This window comes from Strongylocentrotus purpuratus, unplaced genomic scaffold, assembly GCF_000002235.5.
Source record: "Strongylocentrotus purpuratus isolate Spur 01 unplaced genomic scaffold, Spur_5.0 spur5_scaffold_6, whole genome shotgun sequence".
NCBI lineage: Eukaryota > Metazoa > Echinodermata > Echinoidea > Camarodonta > Strongylocentrotidae > Strongylocentrotus > Strongylocentrotus purpuratus.
In genome coordinates, this window is record NW_022145612.1 from 45893028 (window position 1) to 45919594 (window position 26567).

General features: G+C 40.9%; 2 protein-coding genes across 3 annotated transcripts; both read right to left on the bottom strand.

The window, feature by feature from the left end:
* Positions 1 to 8205: 8205 nt before the first annotated feature.
* Positions 8206 to 15105, bottom strand: LOC115919210. Of its 2 annotated transcripts, none has more exons than XR_004061748.1 (2): positions 8758 to 15105; positions 8206 to 8275 (listed from the first exon to the last, which is right to left on the bottom strand). XR_004061748.1 is itself a non-coding variant. In XM_030972413.1 (2 exons), the coding sequence occupies exon 2, from the start codon at positions 14214 to 14216 to the stop codon at positions 9177 to 9179; it is 5040 nt and encodes a 1679-aa protein (XP_030828273.1). In that variant the 5' UTR covers positions 14217 to 14338; positions 14821 to 15105; the 3' UTR covers positions 8235 to 9176. The 2 variants fall into 2 exon arrangements, 1 of the variants encoding a protein (XP_030828273.1); XM_030972413.1 differs by having other exon boundaries at positions 8235 to 14338; positions 14821 to 15105.
* Positions 15106 to 20174: 5069 nt separating this feature from the next.
* Positions 20175 to 26349, bottom strand: LOC115919303 (IgGFc-binding protein-like). The gene is made up of 4 exons (XM_030972757.1): positions 26285 to 26349; positions 22782 to 24056; positions 22067 to 22189; positions 20175 to 20678 (listed from the first exon to the last, which is right to left on the bottom strand). The coding sequence occupies exons 1-4, from the start codon at positions 26331 to 26333 to the stop codon at positions 20506 to 20508; spliced, it is 1620 nt and encodes a 539-aa protein (XP_030828617.1). The 5' UTR covers positions 26334 to 26349; the 3' UTR covers positions 20175 to 20505.
* Between the last annotated feature and the right edge of the window lie 218 nt (positions 26350 to 26567).

The window sequence follows — 26567 nt, forward strand, 5'->3', positions numbered from 1 at the left end:
TAATGGACATCACTTCATCAACTGACACAGGTCGTAAAGAGTCAAGTGCATCAGTGACAATACCAGCTGGAATTGGACGCCTCACACCAACAGGGGCCTCAGATAGATTAGAGCATATGGTCTCCACCTTGTTTCTATAAAACAGGCCAAAGTCCTTCGCAAGTTTCAGGGAAGAGTCATGATCAGGCAGAGAACAATCATCCTTTCTGTTCAAGAGTTCGTTTGTTAGGCGGAACAATCGTCCAGAGTCGCCATGGCAGTCCTCGACAAGCCCACTGAAATACGTCTGCTTGGCAGATCTGATAAGAGATTTGACTTTCCCTCGCTGAGCAGTATATAGTTGGCGATGAATTTCGAGCTTGGAGATACGCCATTGTCTCTCTAGTCGTCTCCGCACTTGCTTCTCACTGGCTATTTCTTCATTGTACCACTTTTTGTTTGGTCGGATTCTCACGACTCTGGTTTCCAAGGGGGCATGGCAGTTCAGAACATCCTCAATGGTAGCATTGAAGTTATCAACTGCTGTCTCAGGATCAGTCATGTTACATCGTTGGCTGATAGATTTCTCCCTCAGGTCTTCGATGAAACGAGGTAAGTCTATAGCTCCAATGTTTCTTGAAGACAATGTCTTCTGGTTGACCTTGGGTCGCTGAAGATGAAACTTGCAGACAATCGCATGATGATCAGATATGCCGCCAGTGATTCCAAGGTCTGAAAAGCTACACTCATCGGACTGCCTCGATATGAATAAGTCCAGAGTGTGTCCATGTATGTGCGTTGACTCGTTGATATGTTGCTCAAGTCCATGGGATCTCAGAACATCTTCAAATGTCGTTGTCTGTGACATTTTCTTGTTCACATGTATATTGAAATCTCCGGAGATGATCAGTGAGCCAGACGTGAAGAGATGGCCATCAAGAAAGGCAGAAAATTCTTCAAAGAATTTACTGAGTGGACATTTGGAACCTGGTGGACGATAGATGACAACAAGTCTAATCGATTCTGAACCTGAGATGATGTTACCTTCGATGAACTCGAAAGACTGGTACGATGATGAAGAGCAGGTTACATCAACATGGAGTTCACTTCTGAACAATAAGGCAACACCTCCTCCTCTCCTTGAGATTCTAGGGACATGCTTGAAGGTAAACCCAGTGGGGGCCAGTTGGCCGATAATAGCATTGTCATCCTCGCTGAGCCATGTTTCACAGATTCCTAGAATATCTAGGTGATTGTCCAGCATGAAGTCAGTAACCTCAGTAGTCTTGTTTCTAACAGACCGGGCATTCAGAAAACCAAATGAAACATTGCATTCATCGGCTGGCTTAATGACTTGGTCTTGTGACAGAGTCTGATCAGAAGGGCGATCATCGGTATTTCCAGCCCGAACCCCTCTTCTTGTAGCCGGTATTCTATTTATACCTAAAGACTTTAGATGATGCATCAATAGAGAGGGAATCCTATTGTTTTCTGGAATCAGGTTTCTCAAGGCAATCAGTTCTTCCATTGAATAGTGAGTCATGCTTGCTGGATTTGTCTTTTGTGAAGGCCACAAAAGAGTCACCATAGGCATGATAAGAACCGCTGAAAAGAGCACATAGCACACTCCATTGGCCAGGAACAATGGCCTGTAGAGCATGGTGGTTGGCATCATAGTAAAATGAAACAAATATATATATATGAAATTACACCATCCTGATGTATGCAAACCAAGAAATATATATCCCAGTGAATTCCAGAGGTGAATACAATTCAACCAATATAAAATTCAAATAAGAAAGATAAGTATATGCCACACAATTAGATGGAAAAGAGAGAGCTCACACACATGCTGCCACAGGGGCGCAATGTCACTCTCTTTCGCCAAAAAGAAAAGAAAAAAATCCCTTCTAAAATGGACATTTTCGCTGTTTTTATTGGGTGTTTATCCTATTATGATTAGGAAACACAAATCTATTCATTGAATCCGATCAAAAATTTAATTTCCTGTATCGATTTTCAAAACACTTATTCAATATTAATCATCTACATATGATATCTCCGAACTAATCAACGTCTACCCCCTCGTGACAAAAATTAAAATCTTAAAACACATGTTACAAGCAACTGATTGGATTTGAGCGAAGTTTGCGTCAACACCAATCATCACTGTTCTTTCGACAGGATTAGTTGGCCCTGAAAAAAACAACTGATTAGTATGGGGGAGATGCAAGCACTTAAGAGTAAATGCAAAACTTGATTAATCAGGAGACCTTGGCGAGGTGCTCCTAGTAATTATACATTCTTCTCACGAGACGACAATGGAGTAATAAGACGCTTCGTCTTGTCAGCATCAAGATGTTGTAAGACTTGAGATCAACAGAGAATAATACATAAATCGTCAGATACAATTTTTATTGTATCCCCTATCTTTATATTCAGGCACAGTCTTTGTATGCTTGCTACATTCAAGGAGTTTAACTCCTTGCTACGATACACTGTGGATGCTGTTCCTTACTGATTTTATTCAACGATGCATTACCATGGTAACGAGGTGTTAAGGGTTGAAGCGTGAGGGGCTTCATCCTCGACGTTTCCGTTTCCGGTAGGCAAGGTATCTTCCATGGCGGAAGCGTACATGAAACGTATATTATATGGAAGGAGAAAGACCGCTCTACCTTCCGCTACCCATATTGATAAGGCTAGGCTGCATGAAGCGTAAGACCTTGTACTAGTCTTCATTTCTTCTACATCTGACGGGCGGATGAATGACCAAACTCTAAAGTTCAAAGACGTATTATCCTTCTAAATGCCTCTACCTCGCGTAGGTTTGAATGAGAGTGGAATAAAAATGAGTAAGGAGAGAGAGAGAGAGAGAGAGAAAGAGAGAGGAAGAATGAAGGACAAAAGAAAGAAATATATATACAGACATTTGGTTTAATACATATAAAACGTGTATACCTGCCTACACTTCGATTCGCTTCCTCTGCAGTCCTTTTCCTTCATAGAAGCAACGATTCAAAGCCGAAAAACATTTGTTATTTCTGGACGCTTTGATAAAGGAATAATGATCAGAAAACCTTGCTCAGACACAGAAGCAAGTATACCTACACGATAATGGTTGTCCAGCTTATAAATTATTGATTGCAATCTGATGATGACGATGAAAGAGAGAGAGAGAGAGCTCACACACCCACACATTCCCACATACCCACAACACGAGACCTAACATCAGCGGCGTAATATACTCTTCATACTCATTCAATAACAATTGACCGAGATTCTCGGATGGCGTGACCTGACGTTTCTTCCTCCCAAATTCTGTTCGATTTCCGATCCCAAACGGAAAAATATTTTTGTCTTTTGCACAGAATGATTTTTGTCAGATAGAAATCAATGAAAGCATACCCCTCGGCATACTAAATCTGGGTCTCGACTTTCAATTCTACGCTGTAGCTATGAGGGGTGTGTGTAACCTGATATTTTCTGAACCTCATTGTGAATAACAGAGTATACTGATCATGTATTTGAATAGAACACTACATTTTGTTTATGACGAATTTGGAGGTGGCTTGTAAGTTAATATTAATTGACTTTTTGTTGCTGTTACTGCTACCAGTCTTCTTCATTAAATAGCTAGTACTACTACTACTACCACCACCACCACCACCACCACCACTACTACTACTACTACTACTACTACTACTACTACTACTACTACTACTACTACTACTACTACTACTACTAATACTATTGCTAATACTAATACTACTTCTACTACTGTTGCAATGACTGTCAACTCCCTTTCCATTTCGACATGTATTATTTACGAGACACTATTAATAATTCAGCTTGGAAGTGGGTTTTACAGAGCTAACATCCATCTTCCTCCTTAATAAATACACGAACATTAGTTTTTTTCTGTTACACTTGCCTGTTTTCCCCCCAATGAATAAAATATTAAAACCCATCAGCCCTTTCTTCAAGTTACTCATCACTCATCTGTACATGCTGTCGACGAAAAAGGTGCATTCGGCCTCTCTGTGTTGCTAGGTCCTATGCATGTTGGAAAATATACAGTGCCTGCAAATCAAATTCCGCTCGAGTATTTCTCGGGTTGGTAGGTATATATCTGTCGACGAAAATGAAGTTATAGATAGGGATTGATCACTGCATCGAGGAATTATCACCTGTTGTTGATCAATACATGTATCGATCCTAAAGTACGGCTTATGACCTGTTATTAGTATCTTCATCGCATAATGCACCATAGCAATAGCGGACACAATATTGCATTCGACTTATCTTCATGAATTCTGACGGAATGTTTTTCAGACGTGGGTTGTAACTGTACATGATATCAAGTTACTATATTTCCCATTCCCGTTGCACGTGAGGCGTCATTTCGATTGCGCCAATACTTGCGTCAATCGAACCTCTTTAAAGGCAATCAGTTCATGCGCCAGTGATAATCAATGCAATGTTGTACCTTTCATTTCGCATTCACTCGGCTTACAATGTCATTTTCAAAAAGACGGTGACAAACGCTGACGTAGCCCTACGTCAGTAAATGACGCTTGTATACAGCGGCCGCTTTAACTGACGCATGTTTCGAATTTCGCATATTACTGACTTTTTAGTGATACGGACATAATGGTACATGTCATTAGGTGTACTTCATAAATGCATTGATTCCCGTAATTACCATTACGATTATTTTATTGCTTATGATTTGTCCCTTCGGCCCCTACTTTTCAAATGCTTTATTCTGATAATTTATTTTCATCATCTCCATCGAGGGGGAAACACAAGCGAAAATTATGATTATAACTTAATGGGCAATAAATTATTTATCGTCTAAAGAGTGACCACTGCACGTACCTTGAGGTCAGTGGGTCATTTGTGGTCATCATTGTCCGAAGATACTATTAATCTTCTTCTTTGGGATTGGCGACGGTGGCGTTAAGACGATTTAAGAAGAATATGAGATGGGTGGTGATGGTGATTTTGGGAATATATGCTCCCAAGGTATAATCTGCTGGACATGGTGGTTGTATAGATGACTAGCACATACAGTGTGAGCCAAAAAAAAGTTTACACCTAGAAAATTGCTAATTATTTTAACAATCATCTATGAACAGTAAATTATTATACATCTCATGAAATAGTGTTTTATCCCAAATCAATTGGTATCATTTTTGTGTGGTATGTATTTACGCTTGGATGAACAGGAGGCATTGTTTGCGAGAGTGCAAAAATCGACTTGCGCCAACAGTATGTATTATGTGGAGTGAGAGAATGAATTGAATGTATCAAATGAAATGCATCGCATATGATTTTTGCAGCAAAGTCACACACACAAAGACACACGCACATAAATGTTCATTGATATTTGATATTCGATATTTGATATGTGCATGTGGCATGATTAATTTTGTTAGGGAAGTTATTTGGATCTGCAAAGACCGAATTAATACCCAAATCCCAATTGTTTTATTCAAACATCTCACTTAAGCAACTTTGGCGCAATTCGATTTTTGCACTCTCGCAAACAATGCCTCCTGTTCATCCAAGTGTAAACACATACCACACAAAATGATACTAAATGATTCGGGATAAAACACTCTTTTATAAGATTTATGATGATTTACTTTTCAAAGACGATTTTTTAAATAATTAGCAATTTTCTAGGTGTAAACTTTTTTTTGGACTCACACTGTATAGTATACAGAGACTTATTTTAACGTGTATATGTTTACTCACCCAATATTCTGTAATGATGACAATGATAGTGACTGTTGAAATGTTGATTACCCAGCTGAAAAAGGAAAGAGTGTCAACACTTGTCACCACGCACATACGCACACACCATCACAACCCTCGCCCACACACTCCATCATGACTTCCGATTTTTGACGAATGTATGGGTGATACGATAAATGACTGGGTTGGCAAAAGGAGACAGAGGAACAGGAAAGTTGGTAGACTGGGGGCGAGTGGCTTCTATAGAGAGATAGCGATTAAAATGTAAGCAACATCGGAAATGGATTGATAATGTATTATTCATATATCACCGGCCTAGTTGATTCACAGAGGTCGCCACTTTCTAATTATATCTCTTTCAGTGCGTTTATCTCAATTACATGTCAGTTTGACTAGTACAGCTTGCAGTAGACACCTCAATGATCCAGCTGCAATTTTTGAAAGCATAAATTTAAAGTCACCATCCGTCCTCTCTTGGACAATTCGAATACAATAGATTTCTGTTTTACTCCGCAAAGTACGAGCGTCTGTCATTTAGTTCGAAATTACTTACAAGGTCATAATCAAAGTTGCACTACGGTTTGATTATGTTAAATATCTTGGTAATTACAAGAACGTGGAATGGAAAAAGAAAGTGAGAATAGTAATGCAAGGAGGTAGGGAATGTGCATTTTATAAAATAGAGAGCGAGAAACAGAGTTACAAAGAAAAAAAGTGGATGGGGAGGGGGGGGGGGGGAGATGGGGGATCTGACTAGGAATATTTATAGGGTCGTGACTATGTCGTAGAGTTGTAAAAACCAGTGGTGCAGCTACAGGCGAAGGGGCAGTGGAAGAGCTAAAGAGAGAGAGAGAGAGAGAGAGAGAGAGAGAGAGAGAAAGAGAGAGAGAGAGAGAGAGGAGGGGAAAGAGGTAGAAAAGAAAAGGAATAAGGCAATAAACAAAGAAAAAAGTAGCCCCCTTTTTTATCTATGCCCTGCCACTTTTAAAGGAACACATGCTTTTTTTGAAATTATTAAAAGACCCAAAACAAAACAAAATGGCTGAATAATCATGTAGATGCCATTTTTTTCAAATCAAACAGAATACTACCGTCTTCATTATAATTTTGTTATAGAGGAAATGCTGATGGCATTGATGTATCGCAGCTCATATAAATAGAGTCTCTTTACTCATGCTATAAGAGTTGCGATGATTGCTAACCAAACCGCGATACGCTAATAAAGTTGTTTCCAATTAAAACGATGATAACGGTTCGTTGTTAATCATGTAATGTAGCGTTTAACACATACACGTACCTGGACATTGTCTGCGACCAATTTCCTTCATAGAGGACAACAAAAATAATGTAATGAAAGATAATTAACCTGATGAGGAATGTATTGTACCGTTAACTCATAAGATTCACATGAAAATCTTACCATTACATATCGTTAAAATAAGGGTCTTACTGCGATCAGGTACAGTGGAAATTTATGATAACTATTGTCTAATTCTTAACTGGAAATGTTAACGCTTGAATGAAGATGAGTTGTCGCATTGCAACAACTTTCTCATTTTCATTTAAATTATTTTTCCTTGGACAGGTTGGAGAGATCAGAATAGTGTGCGAATATCATAATTTTGTACATATTATCACCAAGTTTATTACCGTATAGACGACGGTGAATTCCGATGCTCACCCATGCAGAAACTCACTTTCCCGCCATTACATTGAAAATGCTACCCTGGAAGTTGAGGAGAAAGGTATCTGTTTGAATAGGATAGTGTATGCTTTCCAGAGTGCTTCAGCCTGGCTCTCTCTCTCTCTCTCTCTCTCTCTCACACATTCTCTCTCTCTCTCTCTCTCTCTCTCCCCCCCCCCCCCTCTCTCTCTCTAGTCCAGATCCAGGGTAGCATTTTGACAAATATCCTCCCTGTCAATCGAGTTACCCCGGTAAATAGAGAAAAGATGTTAGCAGGCACAAACCATGCTTGAATATACATTCGAACGTGTTTCTCTCCTTTTTGGTCATAGACTCAATCTTTTCGATCTTCCCCTTCCAATTCCTCGGTCCCCATTAGAAGCAACTGCCCACAGGCGTGTACACGTTGATGGTTGGGATAGCACATTTTGGACATGAACCTTAATTGAAAAATGGGAATATCATGTAAAATATTCATTGCATGGGGATTCATCACAAGTTCGTGATTCAACATCGCAGATTAATGACATCTACCACCACATTCACCGATTCGTTGAGCAGTTTATACGACGTTTTTGATGATGTTGGGGACACGCTTTAAACAAAAGAACGTCGACCTTGAAACGGCCTTTATGGAGCTTTATAGATTTTTATATTGAGTTTTGACTAGAGGAGAAATCGTGCACATGATGGAACGTTCACTTCCATTCGTGGCGATAAAAAAGTAATAGAAAATGGAGTGCGGTTCATGGCCGCTCCAATAAAAATGAGACGTGATTAGATCAGTGAACAAGCCGAGATGTGCCCGTTAGAATGTATAGTTCCTACTGGTGTAGGTATTTATTCAATCTGTAAAGATAATGCACAAAAAATAACATATTTTGAGTTATCTTGTTCATACTCTGAGTCTGACATGTTCTTAATAAATGGTTTGAAATGTACAATTCCTTTTGTGACCTGGTTCTTATTTATGTTTTCCTTATAATTATATACATAGAAAAGAATCTACAAATGCCTGATTAATGAATAACCCATATCCTCTAAATTGCCCAAGTGTATGAGTGTAGCAGACAATATTGCTTGTTATCAAAAACCAATTTTCAAATCACCTTCATATCTTTAACTAAATCACTAACAACTCACTCACTGACACATTACCTTAAATTCCTTTACACAAAAATTGTGCTCCTAACTTCAACCTATTTTCACGTGTACATTATTTACCAAGAACTCTGACTTTTGTTTATAACTTTCCTTTTCCTTCTTGTTTTACATAATCACATCATCAACACATTATTTACATAATTATATCATTAATCCAAAGAACTTACTTCTGTGGCGGGACACAAATTAACATGCCGAAAATGAGCAAATGATGACGAGCTGACAATTCCTTCCTGTCAACGTGTTGAAATGAAAGTGAGTGACAACTGAACATGCCGTACTAAAACCACCGTGAAAGAAATTGCTACGGTATCTTCAGAAAGAAAAATCCAAAGAAAATACGACTCTAACTGTTTGAGCTTACAAAAGTAACGGGAAAAAACGATCTCAAAATAAATACCTTTGCAACGATTGAATTTCCTTAATAATATGAAAAACAACAATTTCATACCAAAACATCCTCCCCACCCAATGAGGGAATTTGTCCTCATGATATAAATGAAGAAAATCTTACATCCAAAAAAAAATGCAAAGATTAATCTGTTCTTAAGTTTACAATGTTTCAAACTTAAAGTTCTCGTGTAACCTAATCTTCGTAACCTTCTGCGGGATAGATTACAGCAATCTTCGTGATCGGGCGACGGTACTCAGAGTTCATAGTCTTTACTTTCACGTTCCGTACTTTACCGTCATCACCCGGAAACACCTCGATTATGCGAGCAATTGTCCACTTGCTACGCACAGAGTTCGCGTCTGCGAACATAACGATATCATCAACGCGTACATTACGTCGATGCACATTCCATTTTCTTCTAGGAGTTAACAGTGGCAATACGTCCCGCGTCCAGCGTTGCCAGAATGAATCTACGATGCGCTGAACCAGCTCTACTCTGTGCCTCGGATTTCGCGTTTCCAAGAATGGACCTTGCGCTACGTTCCCTGATGCTCGTCCCAGAAGCATGTCATTCGGTGAGATGTATCCGCCATCATCTGGATCGGTCGACAGCCTGCCAATTGGTCTCTGGTTGACCAGATTCGCCACCTCAGCCAGACAAGTTAAAAGCTCAAATGGTGCCAACACTTGCTCCCCAATTGCCTTCTTCAAAGCATGTTTGCAGCTTTTGACTAAAGCCTCCGCACAGCCGTTCTGATGTGGTGCTCCTGGAGTGGTAAATCTCCATACGGTACCTCTCTCAGCACAAAAGTCCTGAAGTTCTTCGTTGGACAGTCCCTCAGTCATCTTCCTTAACTCCCGTTCAGTACCGACAAACTGAGTGCCGTTGTCGCTTAGGATGCTGGCCGGTTGTCCTCTCACAGCGAAAAAACGCCGCAGTACCTGCATAAACTCCATGGCACTGCAATCTACTGCCAGCTCGAGATGAACGGCCCTTGTGTTCAAGCAGGTAAAGATGACTCCGTAATGCTTCGACGTCTTGTTGCGTCCCACTCGCACGGTTAGTGGCCCGAAGTAATCGCACGAAGTGAAGTGGAACGGTGGTGTATTCGGAGCTAATCTCTCCCTAGGTAGCTGGGCCATTTCTTGGGTCTCAGTTTTTTGCAGAAAAGCTCTGCATTTAGTACACCTGTACTTGAGCGTTTTGATAAGTTTATGGCCCCGTAGAATCCAGTACTTTAGCCTTATCTTTGCCATTGTTGCAGCTACTCCACTATGACTCATCTCATGAACATGACGAGTAATCAACTTGGAAACATGATGTCCATACGGAAGAAGAGCAGGATGCTTGTGCTCGAATGATGTCATTGCTTTATCTATCCTGCCTCCTACTCGAATGACTCTATAGTCATCAATGAAGGGACTCAAGGACTTCAGTTCTCCCTTCTTGATTCGTGATTCCATGCCTTTCTGTACGTCTCTGATGATGTACCTCTCTCCCTCCTCTAGTTCTGCGGGAGTCATTCCTTTACTGGTCTCATTCTCCTGCTTTCCCCGTCTAGCCTTGAGTTTCTTCACAAACTTTAACACCAATGTTGCGACTCTGACCAGTTTCCTCCAGCTGGAGAACCTCTCATAATCGATTAGGTCACAACTTAAACCCACAGCTAGAACCGTCTTCTCATGACGCCTCTCCTTCTCAACGTCAGGTAGATTCGTAAGAACCTTCACTTCCTCAGGCCAATCAGATCTTGACTGTTGTAGGAAGTCTGAACCGTGTTGCCATGACCCCTTCAGTTCACTTGCCTTCAGTCCTCTTGACAACACATCTGCTATGTTGTCTACTCCTGAGATATGTCGCCATTTGCTGGGGTCTGTGTTGCTCTGGATCTCTCCTACCCTAGTAGCAATGAACGTCTTGAAGTTCCTTGCCTTAGACCTCACCCATGAGAGGGCTATCATACTGTCTGTAAAGAGGATGACATCATCTATCTCCATCGTCAGCTGCTCTACTATCGTCTTGTACAGTCGGCTGGCAAGAACTGCAGCCTGAAGTTCAAGGCGCGGAACCGTCAGTGGCTTGAGTGGTGCCACTCGTGATTTCGCTGCCACAAATCTTGTCTTGTAATCTCCATCCTTCGTCTCCCACCTCAGGTATGCACATGCTCCGAAGGCGTGCATTGATGCATCACTGAAGATACATAGTAGCGGCTTCCCAACTACATCCTTCGGAGTCAAACATCTCTCAAACGTTACTTCCTTGAGCTCTTCCATCTCTTGAAAGAATCTCTTCCACTCTATCTGGCATTCCTCTGGAAGAACTGCATCCCAGTCATAGCCAGCTTCCCACATCTTCTGTAGTTCTATCTTTGCTCGGATGACAAACGGTGCTGTGTAGCCAATAGGATCAAAGATTCGAGAAACCTGGCCTAGGATGATTCTCTTGGTTAGCTCCTTATCCAAGAACTTCTCAACTTTCACCCTGTAAGAGAACTCATCCCTTTTTCTGTCCCAGAAGACTCCTAGCACCTTTTCCTCTGCTAGACTCTCCATCAGAGTTTTCTCCATTTCATCTCCTCCTGCTCCCTTTAGCTGTGTGCTTGAAGTCCAGCCTTTCACCTTAAACCCACCATTAGCGAGAATATTGTCAATGCTCTCAGTTAAGGCTTGAGCTTCCTCTCTCGTATTTGTAGATGTGCAGATATCATCCATGTATGAGTCTCTCCTCAATACATCTGCGGCCTTTGGGGACTGAGTGCGTCCCTCTTCTGCAGTGAGCCTCAATGCTGTCTGCGCCATTGCTGAAGCCGGTTTGTCACCGAAGGTAACAACTTGCATCACATAGGTATCAGGCTTTCTATCAACTTGCAAGTCTCTCCACAAGAATCTGTGTACGTGTTGATCAGATTCCGGTATCAGCACCCTATGATACATTTTGGAGATGTCCGCACAGACTGCTACTGGCTTCTCCCTAAATCGTATGATGACTCCAAACAAATTATTCAACAGGTCAGGCCCCTTCATCCAGAAATCATTGAGACACTTGCCTTGGTACACTGATGAAGAGTTGAAGACAATTCGTATCGGTGTGCTCTTTTTCTCTGGTCTCAATACGGCGTGATGAGGGATGTAATGCACAGGACCGTTGTACGACTCCATCTCCTCAGCCGTTAGCTTCCTAGCAAAATCCATCTGAACCATCTCCTTGATTTGATGGTCATAGGCCTTTGCATGCTCTGCATCCTTCATCAGCCTTTTCTCAGTAGCACAGAGCATTTTCTCCACTAGAACCTTATTGTCTGGAAGTTCTCTAGGATCTTTCAACCATGGGTACGGTACCAGCCACTGCTGTCCTTTCTTCTGACAGGCCTTGGTGATTAACTTCTGTTCATCTGTCTCCATAGCTGGACATGCCACACCCATGGACTCCGTCGTCCAGAAATCCTGCAGGTCAATAGGATTTCCAACCACCTGTACATTAAGTACACTTCCACTGCTCTGTCCTGGCTTGCCGCCAAATACCACCCAACCTAGTGGAGTTCGCGTAGCCACTAGATGTCCTCTTTCTCTTGACTTGACGTCACCAAGATGTAGTCTTGCATAATCAGCACCGATGAGCAGATCAACTGACCCGTCTCCTCTGTTGAGCTTATCAAGATCGAAAATCCTTGCAAGCTCCCGAACTTCAACACTTGTGATGTTGTCGTTGATCACATCTAGTCCAATAGCTTTCACATTAACAACTCGATGATTGTCCAAAGACTCTACCTTCACCCGATACCACTTAGAATTAGTAGTCTCTCTATCTCCGCCGACCTTTGTGATCACTATTTGAACCGGATCACCCTCCAGGTTGAGCTTTTCTGCTACTCCCTTCCTGATGAGTGTCACCTGAGAACCCGAGTCCAATAAACAGTTGCCGATGACTGCTCCCTTTGGACCACGAACCTTGACTGTAAGAATTGGCAGAAGAGTTTCACTCGATCCGGTGCTTGCAACATCCACAGTAGATTCCTGGATCTTTATGGTTGAATGTAACAAAGGATGGTGAAAGGAAGAACATCGATCACACTTCTTTCTTCTCCGACATGTAGTCATCCGATGTTCCTTGCCAGCCCGTTTCAGACAGCTAAAACAAGCCCTGTTTTCCTTCATCAACTCGTACCTCTCCTGCTGGCTCATCTTAACGACCTTCTGACACTTATCGACCCAATGATCATTGGATTTGCAGAGCCAACACTTAAAGTCTGGTTTGCGACCTTCATTTCCTTTGTCCTCCTGTGTCAGATGGTGTATGAAGGCACCCTGCCTTGGCTTGCTATCTGACCTTCCTTCTCGAATCGATGCAGTTGCCCTGATACGAGTTTGCAACTCCTGGCTCAACCATTCCATTAAGCACTTCAAAGTTGGTGACTTCTGTTGACGTAACCAGATCTTACGATCTTCATTCGTAAGCTTTCGCTCTATCAATGACAACATGTGAGAATTGTTCATGTCCTCCTCCTTGTTGATTTCCTTCAGAGTGTTGTAACTCCTCCTCACTAACCCTGCTAGTTCAATGAACCCTTTATCATCGCTGTCTTTCAAGTTCTTGAACTTTGTGATGTCGTAGATGACAGCATCTGCGACATTCCTCTGATCACCGTAGATGACATTTAGTTGCTCCCAAGCTGCGTTGTAGTCTGTTCCTATGCCTTGAATCACTTCAAGTGCTTTGCCTTGTAAACTAGTACGCAGAATGGTTATACAGTCCCTCTCCGAGTATTTGGACTCGATAAGATGTTTAAAGTCCGATTTGAAGGTCTGGTACTCTCTGATGTCTCCTGAGAAACGTGGCAACTTTGGTTTCTCTATCTGTACGTGACATGTTGTTGTGTTTCTCACTTCTGACCTTGGGCTTTCAACCTCTCTTGTGGTGTCAACCGTGTCATCCGCGCCGGTACTATTGCCTACATAGTCCACAACCTTCAACTTCATCTGCATGAAGCTATTCATGCACTCCTCCATCCACGCCTGCTCTGCTTCATACGCGGTGTCATCGAGAACCTCAGAATAGGCATCATGCTTTGCCTCCACATTTTCATACAGTTTGCGGAATTCGTGATAGCTCTCATCTACCTCCTTGATGGATCTTTCAGTGTTCAAAAGGGCCTGTAGTTGGTTCATACCCCTTGTGAGCTTCCCTTTTGCCGTTCTCCTCTTAACTTTCAGCTCGCCTGCAGTTTCAGCCATCTTGTCCGTCTGATTCCAATCCCGGAGTTTCGTGAGAAATTGAATTATGTTTAGATCAGTGAACAAGCCGAGATGTGCCCGTTAGAATGTATAGTTCCTACTGGTGTAGGTATTTATTCAATCTGTAAAGATAATGCACAAAAAATAACATATTTTGAGTTATCTTGTTCATACTCTGAGTCTGACATGTTCTTAATAAATGGTTTGAAATGTACAATTCCTTTTGTGACCTGGTTCTTATTTATGTTTTCCTTATAATTATATACATAGAAAAGAATCTACAAATGCCTGATTAATGAATAACCCATATCCTCTAAATTGCCCAAGTGTATGAGTGTAGCAGACAATATTGCTTGTTATCAAAAACCAATTTTCAAATCACCTTCATATCTTTAACTAAATCACTAACAACTCACTCACTGACACATTACCTTAAATTCCTTTACACAAAAATTGTGCTCCTAACTTCAACCTATTTTCACGTGTACATTATTTACCAAGAACTCTGACTTTTGTTTATAACTTTCCTTTTCCTTCTTGTTTTACATAATCACATCATCAACACATTATTTACATAATTATATCATTAATCCAAAGAACTTACTTCTGTGGCGGGACACAAATTAACATGCCGAAAATGAGCAAATGATGACGAGCTGACAATTCCTTCCTGTCAACGTGTTGAAATGAAAGTGAGTGACAACTGAACATGCCGTACTAAAACCACCGTGAAAGAAATTGCTACGGTATCTTCAGAAAGAAAAATCCAAAGAAAATACGACTCTAACTGTTTGAGCTTACAAAAGTAACGGGAAAAAACGATCTCAAAATAAATACCTTTGCAACGATTGAATTTCCTTAATAATATGAAAAACAACAATTTCATACCAAAACAAGACGGATTACATTTTCACTACGAGTAGAGATAATCACACACGTAGTCCACTAGGTACATGCATAGACAAACACAACACATATTTGGAGACAGAGTTAGTAAGGTAAGAAGCGAATAAAGGTATTACATAGTTATGTAATGTGCATTTATTTTATAGAAGGGAGAGATAGAGGGTAGGGAGGTTGAAATGGAGGGAGACATAATAAGAGAAAAGAGAGAGAAGGGGAGAAGGTGAGAGAGGGGTAAAGAGAGAGAGAGAGAGAGAGAGAGAAAGAGAGAGAGATAGAGAAAGAAAGTGAAAGAGAGAGAGAGAGATAGAGAGAGAGGAAGAGAGAGAGATAGAGGAAAGGGTAAATTGCGGAAATTACTGCTAAGGATACAAAAACACTGAATTTTCTTGGGGCCGGGCTCACCGCTGTACACAAACAATAAATTGTAGGTACAATACTTTACGACCTACTGTAGATTCATCATTGAATCTAGTCGCGCTAAATGTATCTTCACCAGTAAAACGTCGCAAATCTTAATATATCTACGGGCCCCATTCCAAGTACATACACGAATCGCCTCCTCTTGGTTCTTGTTTTATCAAGACTCGATACAAAAAAGTAGCAGTTCCCCCTTTGAGGATTGAGGTACAAGTATATGATCGATTATGCGCGGGTCGTCTGACAGCCTTTACTCCTCGACCGTAATGCATTTTTCATGGTGCTGTCCTGACACTTCGTAAAACATAGCGCAGCGTTCCATAATTCCCTCGATTACGTCTAACCCAAGTAAAGAGAAGCAAGACACACAGGCTATAATTATGATAGACTGAAGGGGAGAGTTGGTAGCAGAGGAAGGGGACGGAGTGTGGGAGAGAGAGAAAGGGAGAGAGAGAGAGAGAGAGAGAGAGAGAGAGAGAGACAGAGACCTACAGACAGAGAGAGACAGGGAGGGAGAGAAAGAGAGAGAGAGAGAGAGAGAGAGAGAGAGAAAGAGACAGAGGGGGGCAGAGGGTGCTAGATACTGTAGAAAACGATAGGAAACTGGAAATATAAAGACATTTCAGATGTTGACAGAGAGGGCGAGAGATAAAAAGGTGTAGGAAGGGAGAACAAGAGAATAGGAGAGTAATGAAGCAGACAAAATGAACACATATCTCAAGGACAATCATATAGATGGCTCTTCTTCTACACTCCTCCAGGTATTTGGAAACTAATTAGACATCTATATCTGCCCTCACCCAGACTCAATTATGCCTACTTACAAGACAAGGAAGTCCATAGCTGAATGTAAAACCCCGAGAGGGCGTCTTTCTAACGATAACCTGCAGGCATTTCCCGTATATTGACTCTCTTTTCATTCGAGTAGGGGTAGGGGTTCCAGGGGTGGTTGTTCAGCGAGAACATTATACCACCCTCATTCTTGTCAATGACGAAGACTCGCCCAAAGATATTTATGTATATACTTTACATGAATGTGCTTGCGAATGTTTTGTATACAATCGGCCAACTTATACCGAAAGGTCTATCTATTGATTTTAGAAAGGCCCTTTTGGTGGGGAACTGAAAATAATGTCTACTCGGGTTTTACATATTATACTTCTGATCCTCTTCATAATGATTGAGTTAAGTTAATACACATTGTCTGCACTTGTCGACGTACTCTAGGTTTATATTTTGAATATTTTTTAATTGAATGAGAAGAATCATAGAGCGCGCATTATTCAAAAAGTATTTTCGTTTCATGTTATATTTATATCTTCTTTTTCCAATAAATATGTTCTACTAAATTTGTCCAGGTGCTAGAAACAAGTTATTGTGTGACCTGATCAAATGGACCCTGGGGGCGGGTATATTCATTATAATTGTATTCGTTGAAACGCTCCTTTACAGATAGATAATTCCAAGAACTTCACATCCACAAAATACACATTTCCCCCAAAAGCTACGGTAATCTCAACTCTTCATTCATACATGATTATACGAACTCATGACCTTTCTTCCTAATAGAGAATATCCTAAACATATTCCGTGAGCCCGCCCCGGAGAGGCAAATCTCTATCCCCGCATCTTTATGATATTACGTGTTCTCATCAGCTTTAACTAGACGTTCGCCCTTATCAAATTGATGAAGCTCTATTGAATGAAAACCCGCAATTGAAAGTTCATGAAAATTATAGACTTCTATTTCCGGCTCAGATACATGCAAGATGAGATACATTGTATGTACATCCATTATTGTATGTATCGCGACGTACACTGCAAACGAAAACATGTTATATGCCGCGAGTTTGTCGTGAAAGAGATGGCAGACAATGGGGCTCTCGGCAAGCGCCATTTTACTCAATATACCAAGTGGTTTAAAAAATAAAAAGCAAACCCTTAATAGTCGGTTTGAAATCAGCCTAACTACCATGATAATGTAAAGACTGGCCATTTTGCTTTGTTTTGTTATATTATAACATTTTCTGATTTCCTTTGTTGTGTGCAGATGACTTTATTGGAGGAGGTCGATCGCGCCTTTGAATGTTTTTTGAAACAGATATATGGCGCCATACAAATGCTGTGAATCATCATCATCATCATGATAACAGATATAAAAGCCTGTTCTCAACTCTGATCAAAGTATATAGATCATCAATTTAGGTAGGACTGATTGTAACGGGTTTGTTGACCTACATTAAGATAATTGCTCTCCTTTCCCTTCACATGTTCATATCCTAATACCCCTTTCATTTCTTTAGTCTTTGACTCATCTCGAAATCCAATTTGATTATCCCTTCATGCAGTAGTATTTCGATCTTGACCTCCATCCACGGTCCTGCTTACACGATCGCAAAAACCTTAACCTGATTCGCCTCTCATTTCTCCGACGCTTTGGACACTTGATCCGAGATCAAGGGCAACAGGGGGTGGATGGACAGAGAGAGAGAAAGTGGGAGGGATGGAGGGAGAGGGAGAGAGAAGGAGAGAGGGGAGGGGAAATAGAGAGAGAGAGAGAGATGGGGAGGGGAGATAGAGAGAGAGAGAGAGATGGGGAGGGGAGATAGAGAGAGAGAGAGAGAGAGAGAGAGATGGGGAGGGGAAATAGAGAGAGAGAGAGAGAGAGAGAGAGATGGGGAGGGGAGATAGAAAGAGAGAGAGAGAGAGAGAGAGAGATGGGGAGGGGAAATAGAGAGAGAGAGAGATAGGGAGAGATAGAGAGGGGGAGGGGAGATAGAAAGATAGAGAGGGTGGATGAGGGGGAGTATCTGGGCGTATGTGTGTGGGAGTGTGTGTGTGCGTGTGTGCGTGTGTGTGTGTGTGTGTGTGTGTGTGTATGTGTGTAAGGGATAAAGTAGAGAGTGTGAGACAGCGGACTTTGAGGGTAGGTTTGGATGAAGATGAGAGAAAGAGAAGAAAAGACAGAAAAAGAAAGAGAGAGAGAGATAGAGAGAGAGAGGGGGGCTGAAACGGAGAGAGATGAGGAAGTTAATATTTGTTAACGGAAGGAATCAGGGTGTGTGCGCCCCTACGCACCCCCTGGATCCGCCCCTGGGTGAGGAGGGGTGGGGGTGGGGTGGGGGAAGTAGGGGAAGACAGATACAGACACAGACATGACAGAGGCACGGATACATGAGAGGCAAGTTGGCATCGTTAGGGTGGTGTATAAAGAGATTATAATCAAAATAAATTTGAATTATGCACATTATTTCGATTAACTATCTTTTGATATTCCAAAACATGTTGAAACTTGAAACGAAGGAGTTGTATGGCATTCACCTTACTTCCGGTAGATAGTAAATTAGATACAAGTAGACATCAACACTGTTATTTGAATAATCCTGAAATTGACTTTATTCATGAAAGCTTTATTATTCATGAAAGTATTATCTTTCTTGAATCATGGTAATATTAAGAAAGATTACTAAACAAACCAAATAGCAACTTATTAGAGGGGATATGAGATCTAGAAACTAACATAATCATATTCTTTGATCTCTCATAATGCTACGTTTACGTTATGTTCCCGGCGGCCACGGCAATCAGGTCAACGAAAATTGACCCGGAGGTCACGGTGCGGATGAGAAACCTAAATGTAGTAGGCCGTAGTAAAACGGGGTGAACGCAACAAAACGTGACAGTACATGATAACTTTTTTTTGCAAGACCTAACAAAGCTTTAATACAGAGGAAAAAAATGGCCAGAATCACACGGCGCACTAAAATGTAGTATTACAGAGTATGAATGAGGGCGGCACAATCCCATTAATTGACAGTCAGTGGCCATAGATGGCGCACTGTCACCGAAGGCAGGGATTTCATTGAACATGACAATCGTGTCCAATGTTTCATCTGCTTTTCACAATAATGAATAGGTATAACGTAAAACTTACGATGAATAGTGGGATAGAGATCAATAGAGAGAGAGATAGAGAGAGAGAGAGAGAGAGAGAGAGAGAGAGAGAGAGAGTATGTGAGAGAGAGAGAGAGAGAGAGAGAGAGCAACAGAACAAAGGAAACATGAAAGTAAGAAAAGTAGGCAGGAGTTAGAAGTTTCAAGTATGAATAGGCACATTGCCTGAAGCTAATCATTACCACAGTTGGTAAATGTCTAACTCTTCCTTTACCTGGCTCATTCTGTATTCCCTCTTTCCTCTTTCGCTATTTTCTTGTCTCATGTAAACAACACAGGTGTTACCTTTAAAAATTTGATCACTTTGTTTCATGTAATTTTGGTTTTCGTCCCGGTAGGGCATCACCACTCTTTCAATTATTGTTGTGATTCTCTTGACACACCGTTTAATTGCTTTATCTGATATTTATTTTGAACCAATTTAAAGAAAGAAAAGAAATTTTATGTTATGTGGAATGTATTTAGGTAATATTGAACACAGGTTTAAAGGTAATACATTTCATAGCATCTTGGATCTAACAAAAATCATAGTAAAGTCATCGTAGATGGAGCCATATCATGTTCAAGTCAAATGTACATTGCATCTGCAGTGCGAGTCATCCACGATAAGTTTGTTATAATACTGATATTGATAAAGAACAGTTGCTTAAAATTTCAATGAAATTTATAAAGGGACACATGTTAAATTATATTTTCTTTCTCAAATTTATTATCTCTTTATATCTTTAAACATCTTTAATGTCTAACATACCCATACGAATTTCGCTATAGATTTTGTCAATAAAAACTTAGTTTCATTAAATTTTGCTTCATTATTCTTAATAACATAATGAAACAACATTATCCCCTTAAACAAAACATACCCCTGTGCTTAAAAAAGACTCTTCCATAATTATGATGATCAGCTTTGTCGATCTACACTGATACAATTACTCGAGCCCGAGCGTCCCCCCTTTTTTCCTCTCCACCGCCATCACCACCATAATCGGATGTTTCCAAAACCACATTGTTATTACACCGTTCTTCGTATAACCTGCATGGTAGACGCTCCACTTCCCATGGTCCCGAAGGGTCGTATGCCAACGATGTAACGCTCTCCCACACTCAGGTTGCGGATCCAGTAATTTGTCCGTCGAGGATTATAAATGATTACATTACGGCACTGGCAGAAACCAGGGTCTCGAGCTAGCAAAAAAAAGAGACATGAAAACATGAAAGCATAAAAGAGGACATCAGACCAGGACGAGACAAAAGACAATATTAAAGAAGTGAATCAAGCGAGTGCAATAAATATTCCATGCATACAATTGGCGAAGTAGACTACAGTATTATTTATGTTGCTTGTGGGCTTACAGGGAGCGAAGCTGCGAAACATTATACGAACATGTCTAATGCACCAATAATACCATGTGGCAACTTCTGTATGATCCTTCATGTTTCATCGACAATGATTGGCTTTTACTTCTTGACAATGATGATAAGTGAATATATTATTTTGCAATTTGGATGGATGGGAGTATCTTAATTTCAACGAGTTTCCTAAATGACATAGAAAAACAATTTGTGTAATACTGCCACTGGAGTAGCTAGAGAGGCCGGGCACGGTGCACACAATAGTATTAAGAGAAAGAAAAGGCGAAAACTAAGAGAAAGGGGAAGGGAGAAGGAGGATATGACATTAACAGAGATGTAGCCCTGTAGATTTGAATTTCATTTTCCAAGTAAGACCGGTGCCCCCCCCCCCAATGGTTCCAGCACTCCCTCAATGGGTGGACCGACGCTACGCCAGTGAGTATAGGGCATTTTATGTTAATTTTTACATACCGTGCTGGAAGATTCTATTTGCCTCTGTTTGGTGAAAATGCGGGGAAAAATGATTATGGACTGCTTCAATTAATATTGGACACTAAAGCAATGGTACTTTTTTGCGCGTAAAAAATGTAAGATTGCAATACATCATTTGCATGTAATTACAATTGAACATGCGGATTAATACGTGCGCAGCAACCTTTTCTTTTGAACCATTAGATAGTGCTAAAAAGGTTATATTTTGTCAGGCATACAATCCTTTCACAGGATCCACACACGGTATGTGGTGATATACAAAACAAATTTCGAAATCATAATTATTGACTGCTTATTTTCCGGCGCTCAGTTAAAAAATATAGCCTTTCGGTGATCTCGAGCCTCTGATCCTTTGTTTCTACGCATCGCACTATTCCAAGAGTACTTCGAGACTAGTTTTAACCTTTGTCCTTCCAAACGGTTAAAGATTGTATACGATTGACCCTTTTCTAAATTGACTTCAAATGGAAAACTTCCACATAGGTGAACGATTTAAGGAAAGACATGTCACCTCTGTAGCCCTTTTATACGGAACAGACTTCCTGTTACATTCCGATTGGTAAGTAGGGCGTAATATGGTGAACAGATAGTTCAGATTGGATAACGTAAACGGAATTCAGCAGTTGTACATCATGTCGAAAAAATCTTTACAATAAATCCCTGATGAAAATAAATAATCGGGATTAAAAGGGTTTTAATTTTTACTTTTTCGTGATTGCTTGAGTTACCTGATTTAATTTGGATACGGTAACCCTGAGGTTGTCCAGGCCAAGACGATGGTTTCTTCCAAGTAAGCATGACGCCACTTTTTCTCTTGGGTCGGTTCTCGAACATTGTGACAGGCGTATCATCTGCAAAAAGTGATATTAATTCCTATAAGTATGAATATATGTATGAATAAAACGTAGTTTGAAATGTAATGTCTGAAAAGAAGATGATGAAAATGACCTTTATTTAATATTTAATGCTTTAGAAAACTGAGGAGCCCAACTACGTCATGTGTACTTTGTGTGTTAAAAGACATTTCGATGTTTTAATTTAAATGTATTTCATCGGATAAACGACACATGCTCCTAACTTCAACCTCGGACCCACGCTTTTCCTAACCCTATTAAACCCTAATCTAAAACACAATTGCAACCTGAACACTAACCCTATTCTTTTCACGAAATAAAGCCCAGAGCAAAATGTCGCCGGAGAAAACGTTGGATCCCCATTTCGCCAAGCAATTTCAAAACCTAATTTTTGATAATAGTCTGGCTGAAAATGTGTTTACAAGCTACAATGAATTACCTTTAAACATAATTAGAATCGGCACAACAAGCAACAGGACAACAACTGTTTAAAAGAAGCAATCCTATTTTCTCTGTTGTATTTTAAGTTTATGTTCGGAGAGAGCGATTAGGAGAAAGTTATCATAATATCTAAAGATTTATAATTTACCTTGTCGTAACTCTTCATTTGAATCTTGAATACCGTTAACTGAAAACCCCACAGGGTAGGCATAGGACATTTCATCATCGGTCACGTGCACAGTGACGGAGTAGGTTGCATCAGGTGACTCGTGATGTAGCACGTGATTCCCACTGTCCACGGGCACTCGAATGACGCAATCAACATCATCGGTGGCCCTCACTATGGATTTCGATCTTGGGAGTTCTTCGAGGTCCAACTTGAAGCCCTCGGGACTGGCACAGTCTGTCGTAATAAGCAAGTGAGCTTGGGCATTTCGGTTGCTGGCGGTTATAGCAGGAACTGAGGAGGATCCGGCGACCCGATGACTATCCGGAGTTAAAGCCGTAAGAGCCTGTCCATCTCCCTCGTAATGTAGGACGTAGACCGGTTTATCGGATTCCACCACGTATATGTTATTCGGACGCGCTCGTTCGATTGATGATTCCCCGCGGATCAGAGCCGACGCTACCTCGGATCCACCTCCTAATAGTCGAACCGTGGTCTGGTCAGATATTGCAAATATCTGATAAACGCTGTCCTCTGACGACGTGAATGACGTCACCACGTATCTTTTGCCCCATAGGTTCGTCGGTAGAAGTTGATGAGGTTGTCTGCAAAGAGTTGTACCCGGCATGTTCGGATCGCAGTGATCCCCGACAATGACAGAAACCGGGTTATCCGAGACAATCTCGGTTCCTGTCAAGTCACCCTCGCTCCGAAGAATTAGCGACTCGAACCTTTGAAGGTTAACCCGGAAGTCGTCCCCTTCGTCGTACTGCATCCCGTCAAGATCCACGACGGAACTTGGTGTGATTGTTACCTCTGCTCTACCTTCCGCGGCCGTGATGATCAGCTCGGTAGGGGACTCCTCGTTTCCAGGATCCACAACAAAGTAGTTCGTACCTAGCATCGATGTCGGCAAGGAGAGGAACGACGTCGGCATATTCGGCACCAAGTGCTCCTGGTGCATCCGGACAGCGATCGGAGCATCGGATACCAAATGCAGCGCACTTGTCTGCGTACCAACCTGTTTAGCGGACAACCGGCAGTTAAGGAGGACGGGTATGGTGCATCCTTCTCCTACAGAGAAGTGCAGGGACTTCTCTTGCCCCGGGACAGTCAGGTTGATGCTTGCTGATGAGTCTACACCGGATATGTAAACCTTAGGGTTCTCGTCATAGACCACATCGTCACCGTATGTAGCATAGAATGCAGGGATGACAAAGTCTGTACCGGCCGTGCTTGGGATGAAGGCCTGAATGTCTGGTTGAATAAATAATGAGGCAAAGAAAGATGTATAATACAAAATAGAATCACTCCGAAGTGGTACATATTACATATCTAAGGTGACTGGTAGCCGCCTCAATCAAGTTGTTCTCTTATGAGCAACTGAAGATCAATTGTAATGAGTTAAAACTGCAAATAAAATAAAAATTATTGACAAAATACTCTATTTCGTCAACGCTTTTCTTTATCCACGTTTTTATTAACCTTCATGAGGGGTAGCTCGAATGTCTATAATAGACTTTTGTGACCAACAAGGAATGCTGATGTAGCAAAGTAGAGATATCTCCCTTTAAACCAGATACCCCCCCCCTCTCTCTCTCTCTCTCTCTCTCTCTCTCCTATTTTCATCATCCTCTCTACTGGAGGTCAACAAACTATTAGTAGGATGAAACCTGGTCATTTCCACTTGTCCAAGTATTCCAAGAATAGAGTGTTTGTAGATAATGAGAATGCCCCTTATTTCATTGGAGTTTAGGTCCATTCACATGAAGGAAAGGATAGGATTAAATCTGTTCACATAGAATAGTTACATGACCTATAGTAGACAAAGCCCCTATTCATCCAGTGTTCCCAGAACTTTTAAAACACCTCCCTGTCAAGACTTAGATTTATTTACCCCAGGATTAGAAACACAGGGAGAGGAAGTTAATGTTGACAATCTTTGATGATAAGCAAACATATAAATTGTCCTTCTGCCTCTGCGAATTCCAGTTTGGGCTGGAAGACAAAGCATTTGTTTTCTTGGAAAAGGAGTTGGGTCAGCGCAGGAAGTACTAGCAGGGATATACCCAACTGTCCAATGAGCCTTTGTCTTTTCTACTCCTTCCCCTTATTTTTACTTTCGCCCAATCAGAATGTTAGGATTAATGGTCCAGGAACACTGTTTGAGTGTCCATCAAGTGTTATGCCCACCCAGTCACCTACTGTAATTATAATGAAATAGTGAAGTTTAGTGTAAGAATATTTTGTAGGAGGAGATCTCAGAATCGAGATTGTGAATATGTAATTAGGTATAAAACCCCCATCCCCTGCATGAAATCCTCACTTGGAACCCCCTCACTTAGAACGTCCCCACCCGGAACCTTTCTCCTCCTAACCCATCTCTAACTCATCAGTGCTCCAAGATCAAATATAGAACAGACTTCAAGATTTGGACTTTGGAGAAGGGAAGCAACAGTTTTGGTTGACCTTCTACGATATATTCTAGCAAAGAGCAACAGTATCAGGTTGAGAGAATTTCATGATCGACAGAAAGCAGCAACAGTTAAATTGAAACAAAGCTTTAACGTTTAAGCTAAAGGACTTTCACACAACCATCAAAGTGTCCAAGTCAACTTCCAGTTTCGTCCAAGTCAAGTTCCCGTTCCCGTACCCGCCAAGTCACCAAGTCACGTCCAGCTTCGTTCCTGTCAAATCCTGTCCAGATTTGTTCCCGCCAAGTCAAGTTCCTCCAAGTCAAGTTCCTCCAAGTCTCGTCCAAGTTCGTCCCAGTCGCATCTCGTCCCAAGTCAAGTCCTCGATCGAAATATCAGCGAGCTAAGTGGCCATAATTACTAACTTCATTTTCATTAACCTATCCCTTCCCTTCCCCATTAGACTGTAACTAATTAAGTAAGAATTAAGTCGCCCTTTAACTCTTAAGAATACTTTGCAATTATATTTATTGCAACATTTATATATAAATTGTATTATTTTTATTATTCTGATTTGATGGATGAGATTTGTCATTCATATTAATTAAATAATTACCAAGTGACATCGTAATTCAAATCGTGTCCAAGCACTTTATTTCTGGATTTGTCTCTTTGTATTTTATATTTTAATAATATAATATCATACACTGATACAGTGGTCTATTTGAGACTAACCCCACCCCCGAGTGAAAGTCATATAGCTAGCGGACCAATACAAAAACCTGATTTCACTCGGAGCTCGATTCTATTATTTCATCATAATAGAAGACGGCGTGGCGTGGCCGTTAGACTTATGTTAATTTAACATTATTCTTTTATACGATTCTTTTATACGATTAAGGGGGAGGCGGTGGCTACATCCACCTATACCCCCTCCCCGCCTTCTCTACATTTGACTAAAGTCATAATGTAATTACAAAACAAAACTAAAAAACAAACGCACAAATAAATAAATAAACATACAAACATACAAACAAACATACACACACAAACAAATAAAACATGACTTACCCAGGGCGAATCCTAAAACAAACAAATACAATAGAACCCGACTTTCCATTTTCACTTGAAACCGTCCTCTCTCTAGCACAAGCTTGGAATGAGAGTCTCTACTGCTACTTTCCAGAAAGTGAACTAGATTTAAACTAAACTTGGCTTTGCATGTGTAACTTTGTTTGTAAACCTCTGCTTCCTTCGATAAACAGTACAAGGACCTAAACTTTTAAAGGTAAACACAATCGTCTTTTAAAGCAGCATTAAAGAAAGCTCCGTGTATACAAATGAGAAAAAAAAT

Bases quoted from the DNA above. Each gene is read 5' to 3' on its own strand.
- LOC115919303 (XM_030972757.1), bottom strand. From the start codon at position 26,333: ATGGAAAGTCGGGTTCTATTGTATTTGTTTGTTTTAGGATTCGCCCTG. The intron at 24,057-26,284 runs GTAAGTCATGTT...TTATTCAACCAG, and splicing joins TGTTTTAGGATTCGCCCTGG to ACATTCAGGCCTTCATCCCA. The intron at 22,190-22,781 runs GTAAATTATAAA...CACTTTTTGCAG, and splicing joins AAATGAAGAGTTACGACAAG to ATGATACGCCTGTCACAATG.
- LOC115919210 (XM_030972413.1), bottom strand. From the start codon at position 14,216: ATGGCTGAAACTGCAGGCGAGCTGAAAGTTAAGAGGAGAACGGCAAAA.